The sequence below is a fragment of the Ornithodoros turicata genome, chromosome 1, assembly GCF_037126465.1.
Source record: "Ornithodoros turicata isolate Travis chromosome 1, ASM3712646v1, whole genome shotgun sequence".
Classification (NCBI taxonomy): Eukaryota; Metazoa; Arthropoda; class Arachnida; order Ixodida; family Argasidae; genus Ornithodoros; species Ornithodoros turicata.
Window position 1 is genome coordinate 183,733,162 of NC_088201.1, and position 9,365 is coordinate 183,742,526.

At 43.3% G+C, this 9,365-nt stretch overlaps 1 protein-coding gene across 2 annotated transcripts in view; it reads right to left on the bottom strand.

Annotated features, from left to right (window-relative positions):
* LOC135373806 (uncharacterized) overlaps window positions 1–8,612 on the bottom strand; it is an 87,810-nt gene extending 79,198 nt beyond the window's left edge. For both annotated transcript variants that reach the window (XM_064606880.1, XM_064606875.1), the window contains exon 1: window positions 8,533–8,612. In XM_064606880.1, coding sequence (XP_064462950.1) covers window positions 8,533–8,575 — 43 coding nt within the window. In that variant the 5' untranslated portion in view covers window positions 8,576–8,612. The remainder of the gene's footprint in view (window positions 1–8,532) is intronic.
* Window positions 8,613–9,365: the final 753 nt, after the last annotated feature.

Sequence of the window (9,365 nt, forward strand, 5' to 3'; positions counted from 1 at the left end):
TTTTCCCTTAAAATTCCGCAATCCACCTCGTGTCGAAAACGATAGCTCGCTTGATATGACAACAAATCAGTATGGATCAGATGTGTCATATATGCTATTGCCTGGCCTTCAACATTCTGTAATTGGTCTCGTTCTGAGAATAAGATCGTTCTGGTTCCTGATTGAATGTACAGCACGTGTGTAGGCCTTCTTATCCCGTGCCCTAAATATTGTGTAACAGAGTCCGTGTTTGAAAGGGCGGCCCATTCTGCCGTGACCTAATGCAAATTATCTGTATAATTGTTGGTATAGCTTTTCCCTTAAAATTCCGCAATCCACCTCGTGTCGAAAACGATAGCTCGCTTGATATGACAACAAATCAGTATGGATCAGATGTGTCATATATGCTATTGCCTGGCCTTCAACATTCTGTAGTTGGTCTCGTTCTGAGAATAAGATCGTTCTGGTTCCTGATTGAATGTACAGCACGTGTGTAGGCCTTCTTATCCCGTGCCCTAAATATTGTGTAACAGAGTCCGTGTTTGAAAGGGCGGCCCATTCTGCCGTGACCTAATGCAAATTATCTGTATAATTGTTGGTATAGCTTTTCCCTTAAAATTCGGCAATCCACCTCGTGTCGAAAACGATAGCTCGCTTGATTTGACAAGAATGAGTATAGATCAGATGTATCATATATGCTATAGCCTGGCCTTCAACATTCTGCAATTGAACTGGTCCTGAGAATAAGATCGTTCTGGTTCCTGATTGAATGTACAGCACGTGTGTAGGCCTTCTTATCCCGTGCCCTAAATATTGTGTAACAGAGTCCGTGTTTGAAAGGGCGGCCCATTCTGCCGTGACCTAATGCAAATTATCTGTATAATTGTTGGTATAGCTTTTCCCTTAAAATTCGGCAATCCACCTCGTGTCGAAAACGATAGCTCGCTTGATTTGACAAGAATGAGTATAGATCAGATGTATCATATATGCTATAGCCTGGCCTTCAACATTCTGCAATTGAACTGGTCCTGAGAATAAGATCGTTCTGGTTCCTCATTGAATGTACAGCACGTGTGTAGGCCTTCTTATCCCGTGCCCTAAATATTGTGTAACAGAGTCCGTGTTTGAAAGGGCGGCCCATTCTGCCGTGACCTAATGCAAATTATCTGTATAATTGTTGGTATAGCTTTTCCCTTAAAATTCGGCAATCCACCTCGTGTCGAAAACGATAGCTCGCTTGATTTGACAAGAATGAGTATAGATCAGATGTATCATATATGCTATAGCCTGGCCTTCAACATTCTGCAATTGAACTGGTCCTGAGAATAAGATCGTTCTGGTTCCTGATTGAATGTACAGCACGTGTGTAGGCCTTCTTATCCCGTGCCCTAAATATTGTGTAACTGAGTCCGTGTTTGAAAGGGCGGCCCATTCTGCCGTGACCTAATGCAAATTATCTGTATAATTATTGGTATAGCTTTTCCCTTAAAATTCGGCAATCCACCTCGTGTCGAAAACGATAGCTCGCTTGATTTGACAAGAATGAGTATAGATCAGATGTATCATATATGCTATAGCCTGGCCTTCAACATTCTGCAATTGAACTGGTCCTGAGAACAAGATAATTCTGGAGGTGATAGAATTCACAGAAAGTGCGTAGGTCTTGTTATCGAGAGGCCAGTGCACTCTAGACTTGATTTCCTTTAAAACAGCTGTATGATCATTGGTATAGCCTTTGCCGTTGTCATTCTCTAAGTGCCCGTACTGAAAAACATACGTAGGTTGATTCCACTACAGGTTCCGAAACCGGGATCCCAGCACGTATTCATGTTCAATAACCCGGGATTTTGCTATAATACATTTTGGCTTTGCTGACAACGAATAGTTGGTAGTATGTTTTGTATGCATGCTCGTTTTAAGTCGTTGCTGTCTCTTTCAACTATTCAACTTTTTCTTCAACTGTCCTCATTCAGTTCATGACAGGCCATTGCTCCTACAAAATTCCTACGAAAACACAACGGAGAATATAGCTTTTGTTTAGTTCACTTTTAGAGCCTAGGTGTAGCCGCGTTGCGTCAGGCTGGCTGGCGACGGAGAGGGACCCCTTCAGTCTCACGGTGCGCCCTCTTCCCCTCGTTTGGTTCTTTATCGCGCCGCCTGGGCTGGGAAGAAAGCTTCCAACGGAGACTCTCGCTCGGTAGGGTGGTTTAGCAGATGAGAATATCTTTACGATAAGACTTCCGAAAACATGATGAGCTAAGCACCAGATTCCTTTGAAGTGGCTGACGTCACGTTGCTGGTCATATATTTGAGAGATTTCTCTACGATATAGTTTTCGTAGAGCTAAAAAGAGCTAAAAAACGAACAGAATGGAACGAGACAGAAACCGCACGCGCTTAGCTTATGGAAGTTAGTGAAATTGCTATTTGTGGCAGAAATACTTTTCCCGTTTAAAATGTAGCACAACGGCTATTCCGGTACTGAAAAAAAGTAGAAAATACAGTAGCTGCCCTACTAGTAGCGCCGCTACGTGCAACACTGATCATATTTTTGCTGTTTCGTGTGGCTCCTTTTGAGTGATCCCCAACTCCATGATGAATGTTCACGCTTCTGCGAGCCTTGTGAAATAACACTTACGTAATTTGACACCGCAGCGTGCATGCCTTTCGCATGTCTTTTTGTGTTAGCGCCGCGAAGCAACAGTGGCTATGAACGGCGTATAGACGTGGACAGGCGAAGACAGCACAACAGGAAGGAGTGGGGACAGGGGGGTTAGTATGCGTACTGGGCCGACTTTTTGGGAAACTGTGCAAACATTCGTCTGGAAAGTCTAAAGGAAGACCCAGAGAACGCCCTAGACAGCACAGTCGCTGCTGGGAGTCGAACCCGCGTCACCTCCTAGTCAGTGCGTGGAAGGCAGTCATCCTTACAGACTGTGCAACGGGACCGATGTCACATTGCTGCATCGCGATCTCATCTCACATGAGGACATCAAGGTCGCAAGTTACAGCCTCCTGTCGTTCTTTTTTTTTTTTTTGACAACAAAGTTAAATGAGTCAAATATTTTCCATGCGGTGAAGTTCACTTGTAAGAGTGTGAGATGCACTTATAAAGACTGGTTAAAGCTACTGCATGATTTTCATGAAACCACAATTTGTTTTTGCAAAGAGGAAACCAATGTCGCCGTCGATACCATTCATGGCAAGTGAAATGTGAAAGACTAGGAAGCATGCTAGTTTGAAATCAAATGCAAGAAACGAAAGAAATGTAGCAAGAGGTGGAATAGTACATGTCTACTGGGCTTCTAAATTTAGACGAGTCTGCTACGACTAATGTCCACTAGACGCCTCCCGATAGCCTGAATGTCTAGAGGACTTTCCTCTAGCAAAGTTAACGTTACGCCACCTAGCCGTCCAGCTCTAGACATCCAATGCCTTACACTAGCCCAACATCATACATTTTAGGGAACAGACCCAGGGCGCTTCTATCCCTGTATTAGCCATCACCTCTAAATTTAGACCAAAGCTCACCCCATCTTTCCTTGTAACGTTTAGGATTACTTCATTAGGGAGTCTGTAGGGATACTCACTTTTTTAACTTTATTGGTGTACGAGGAGCGTTCAAGTCAAACCGGGACTTTTCATTTTTCGCAAAAGCAAAATGAACTTACAAGCGAGCAATTAGTTTTATTTTTCAACACAATCTCCAGCTGCACTAATGCACTTTTCCCAGCGTTTCACGAGGGCTTGGATGCCAGCAGCGTAGAAATCCTTACCGGCGCGTAGCAGCCATGATCGGACTGCATTCTTGACCTCGTCCTCGCAGCTGAAGTGGCGGCCCCCAAGGAACGCCTTCAGTGGCCCGAAGAGATGGAAATCGCTGGGGGCAAGGTCTGGACTGTAAGGGGGATATGGCAGCAACTCCCAGCCAAGTTCCTGTAAGGTGCGTGTCGTAAGATGCGCGGTATGCGGCCGTGCATTGTCCTGTAGGAGGGCTCTTTTGGTGATGAGGCCCGTTTGCTTCAGCGCCTTATGCACACCCCTGAGAACCTGGCAGTAATATGCACAATTGATGGTGGTACAACTGGGCAGAAAGTCAACATGAACAACGCCGGCCTTCCCCAGAAAACCGTGGGAAAACGTTGGATGTTCTGAGGAACTCTGACACTGGGCTCTGAGCCGTCCCGGCCGGGATCGTCTTGGACTGATGTACGGCCGTCTCGGAACCGTTTGCACCACTGAAACACTTTGTTGCGGCTAAGTGTATCGTGGCCATACTGAGCCTGAAGTCTTCTGTGAATTTCAGACGTATTCACGCCTTTATTCACGAGAAACTTCATGACAATTCGCTGTTCGATGTGCGCGCTCACCTCGTTGTCGGCCATCTTGTCCGGCAGGTGTCTTCTGTTTTGCACAAACTTTGGACCACAACGTGGTGAACGCGGAGGCATGTCGCGTGTGAAAATGACGAAGAAATTTGTGAATTTTGTGAAATGTGTGAAACAGAAGTAGCCCGAGCCGTTTGTACACTCAGGAGACAGAAAGTCCCGGTTTGACTTGAACACCCCTCGTACATAAAGCACTTGATTTATATCTAAATATTATAGACATATATTCCAGCGTAACAAAATAATCTCTAACTGACAAGTATTGAACTGTGTGTTATTATGAACATCATAACATTAATATCTAGTCGACGCCTTTCGATATGTCACTTTGAGAGTATTATACAATGTGCATGCCACCAAAATATGGGGCATTCAACCGCTTTTTTGGGTCGCTGACCTCAGTATCTATTTAAATTTGTTGGTAACTTGTTTTAATTAACCTTTTGCTTTTGAGTACTTCCAGAATCAGCCTACGGGAGTTGAAGATCTATATTCAGGGAACATAAGTAACAAATGTTTAATTTTTCAATGTTTTTTTTTTCAAATTGATCAATATGGACGTGCTGTGATGTTACGAACATTACTATATTGTCATTATCTAGCCCATGATAAGCATGTGTACCATTATTGTCTGATGAAAGTTCTGTGCAGATGTAAAGTGGATACATGCTAGTCGCTATTGCAGTGTTCTAAGAATTTTTGGCAAAATTTGTTTCTTGTGTGAGTTACTGCACGTGACTTTCACACGTACAGTAGTCGCTGAGCTGCTAACTGAAGTACAGAAGAACTGCTAAGTGTGGTCTTTTTCCATTTTGCGTATACAGAGGATTATCAACAAGGCTGGCTTTGTTAAAAGTATTATCGGCATAACTTTTATAGCAATAACAGAATCAGTAAAAAATGTCTAGATAATATTTAGATATAAATGAAGTGCCTTATGTGCATCAATGAAGCTAAAAAACTGAATATCTCTATAGACTCCCTAATGAAGTTAATCCTAAACGTTGCAAGGAAAGTTGGGGTGAGCTTTGGTTTAAATTTAGAGGTTATGGCTAATACAGGGCTAGAAGCACCCTTGGTCTGCTCTATAAAATATCTTACGTTGGGCTAGAGTAAGGCATTGGATATCTAGAGCTGGACGTCTAGGTGGCGTAATGTTAACTTTGCTCGAGGAAAGTCCTCTAGACATTCAGGCTATCGGGAGGCGTCTAGTAGACATTAGTCGTAGCAGACTCGTCTAAATTTAGACGCCCAGTAGACATGTACTATTCCACCTCTTGCTACATGGCGTGGTTTGTATTGTTTCTTGCATTTGATTTCAAACTAACATGCTTCTTAGTCTTTCATATTTCACTCGTCATAGACGACAAACTGCATGAATGGTATCGGCGACGATATTGGGTTGCTCTTTGCGAAAAGAAATTGTGGTTACATGACCCAATCATGCAGTAGCTTTAACCAGTCTTTAAAGTGCATCCCACACTCTTACAAGTGACCTTCACCGCATAGCACACTGCTAGCCATCCAACATATCGAATGACATCGTTGTCTGCCCTGAGTTGCTGAAAACGAGAGGCGTGCGCCTTTTTTGTGACACTTATGCTGTTCATAACTCTCACAAAAAAGGCGTACACCTACCGACAAATCAGGGCAGATAGCGATATCATTCGATATAAGGATTGGCTTGGACTGTGCTATGCTGTGAAGTTCATTTTTAAGAGTGTACACTCTTAAAAATGAATTCCACCTCATAGCACGCCCCTATCCAACTATCATCCCGTATGACAACGTTCTCGTCCTTTACTTGTTGAAAACGGAGGCGAAACCTATGTCGTACCTTATACCGGGAGGCGAAGCCCCTTTGTGCATAACGGTACAAAATATGCTTCGCCTCCCGTTTTGAATAAATCAGGGACGAGAACGTCGTCATTTGGGATGATGGTTGAATAGGAGCGCGGTATGTGGTGAAGTTCATTTTTAAGAGTGTGTACCTTCTAGCATCAAACGAAGCAAGGTTACCAACCTCTTCAGAATGCCCTTACCTCTGATCCGACGTTGCTTGGGAAGTAATGTGAAAAGTATCTCCAAGAAAAACATTACTACGAAATATTTTTATTACATATCGTACTTGATCTTATCTTCAAATATTATGTATCAATGTCATGCCTCATTTATCAACGCACCTACGAAAGAGGATGGCGTCCTACGTTTGATGTGCACTCGTGCTTTCTGAATTACTGATGTAACGAGAAATTAAGGCAGTTTCGTTATAAGGTATACTCGTTCATTTCGTCGTAGTTTTTTCACCAATGTGAAGCATGTCGTGTAATACGATAGTAATAGATCTGCACTTTGCGCCTCAGGCGATTAATCTCTATGTTCACAGCGTACTAGAAGAAAAAAAATATGTACCTTAAAAGAGAAACAAACTTACACGCTTCGGAATCTGCTAACCGGCTTTGTTGCAACGACGCATTACGTCATCGAAGCCCATTTCTGCACCCCAACAAAGTGCCTAAAGGACGCGGCTTGTGCCCCCAGTCTTAAAAGCCTAAATTTTTCCAATCCACGCATGCTGTTGACCTACAGTATCCACAAATCTTTCAACGCTCTTCCCTAACCCTTTTAATACCATGCCAATGATGAGGGCGGTACCCAGAAAAAGAACAGACTCTTTTCAAAATGGCGGCGGCTTTCCTCTTGGCCTCTTTCCTGATTATAGAAAAATATTGGTATTGATCGGAAACGATCATGAAGCGCAAAATTACATATTTTTTTTTTATTTTAGACTTCTGAGCTATGAATGAATTTTAGTTTAATTGAGCGGACTCTTGCCCTGAATTGCTATGAAATTGTTGTGCAGGTTTAATGTACCATATACTACTGCTATCTATGAGAACCATATGCTGTCTACTATCCATGAAGTAGAACACGTGATCTTTAGGGTCACACACCACTGGGCGACATTCCCAGACTTGGCACACACATGGAGGTCTCTTAAAGGGAGACACTGCACCAAAAAGGTGTTGAGGTAACAATGCGGCATCAATCCATACCGTATCGTATTTCGGTGAATACAATTTCTCATCCCCAAATGACACACATAATTAGAAAAGGAATATTTTCCTTCAACTTATTAGCCGCTGCTCCACAGAAAAGCAGTTCAGCAACACTGGGCTTCACCTCACTGGTATTCCTAATACAGACCCACCTCCTAATACACACCTCCACCTCCACACACCTCCACAGATCCGAATACGCCTTTCTGTAGGTTTTGTTTTCACCGATGGCGAATATTTTAGAACGAAATCGGGAAAGCAGAAGACTGGTGATCCATGTGGCACCAAGAAGTTACAAAGCGGTAGGACATCCAGAAGTTTCGATTTCTTTCTGAGCTTCGTAGCTCTTCTGGCAAAGAATGAGTCCCCGACGGCCAAACCAACATTATTTATCACGTACCGCGCTTAGTAATGGCTTGCACAGCCATTATGACATTCTTGGGATTGTCGGAGTCCAAATTCTAAGACCCGGTAAGTCGCACACCGGCGCTTCGTGATGTTTGGCTCCCCATCATATCTTTACTTCAATATTAATTTTCTTCCTGATACGTACCAGGTGGTAACACGTTTAAACAATACACCTCGCACAAAATTCGAGTGACGAGTTTTTTCAGCGCACCGGCACACCGGACAGCGTCTAGTCATTGCGTGATAGGTGATTTGAAAGACAGGGAACCCCGAGTTGAGGAACCGATTCCAACGCGTCCACATAAGTAACACTTTGGGATAATATAGACCTTTTAACGTAGTGCCAATAGTCACGGCACCTTGTCAAGTTTACAAGACAAAAGTGCAGCATGGGAGAGGTCTACGTTGGGTTCAACTTTCTTAGTCCTGTTGCATCATTGCACATGTTCAAGTGCACCTGAAGCAATCGTCCACTAAATTGTAAGTCTCCCATGCGTATTAATACGAGCGCTAAAGGTTAGATAGGGATTTAGATTGGGAAAATATTGATGAACCCAGGGCAAATAAATCATTATCTTGTTGACGTCGCATATTTGGAGACTGCTGCTGCCCTGAAAGTCACATCATATATGTGAAACGCGTTCCGTTCTTTCAAAGCCTTTAATGCCTGTAATGAACCTTATTTAAAACATCCCTTACCTAGGATAGCCGAGAGCAGACCTATCACAAAGATAGCTGACATGGTCTCCTATTGAGCCTGCGCGTCAAGTAAGTGCGTTCTTTCGAATCACGGGTGTGGAATACCTTAGATTTACTTATATAGGCTTTTAAAATGACATTTTCTTTATGTGCGTATTTCGAAACATAAATATTTACACAGAGGGCAGTTATGCAACGTCTGCTACAGCTTTGCATTTAACGGTGTATAATCGAATTGCTGTCGAAAATGACAACGTGCTACATCTGACTGGGTAAGAAGCACACGTGCAGTGTCTCATCCCGCGCGCACAATTACGTAACCTAATAGATATCACGTGGATGATTGTTGGTATAGCCTTTCGCTTGAAACTCCGCAACCTATCTTGCTTTGAAAAGCATATATGGCTTCATCTGACATGACTGAACACGAAGCACATGTATCAAATTCGCTACAGCCTAGCCTTCAACATTCTATAGTTAAACTCGTGCTGACAATGAGATCGTCCTGCGGCGGGATTGAATGTACAGCACGTGTGTAGGCCTTGTTATCCCGTGCCCGAAATTTGTGTAATGGAGTTCCTATTTGAAAGGGCAGTGCGCTCTTGCTTGATTTCATTTAAAGTACCTGAACGACCATTGGTATAGGTTTGCCTTTGTCATTCTGTAAGTGCTCCTACTGAAGAGCACAGGTTGTCTCAACTGTGTGTTCGGAACCCGGGATCCCGGTATATTTTCATGTCCCAAAATCGCGGGATTTCGTGATAAGAAATATTGGCTTTAGTGACTACGAATTGGCGCTTTAGTGACAACGAAGGGTTGGCTGTATGTGTGAA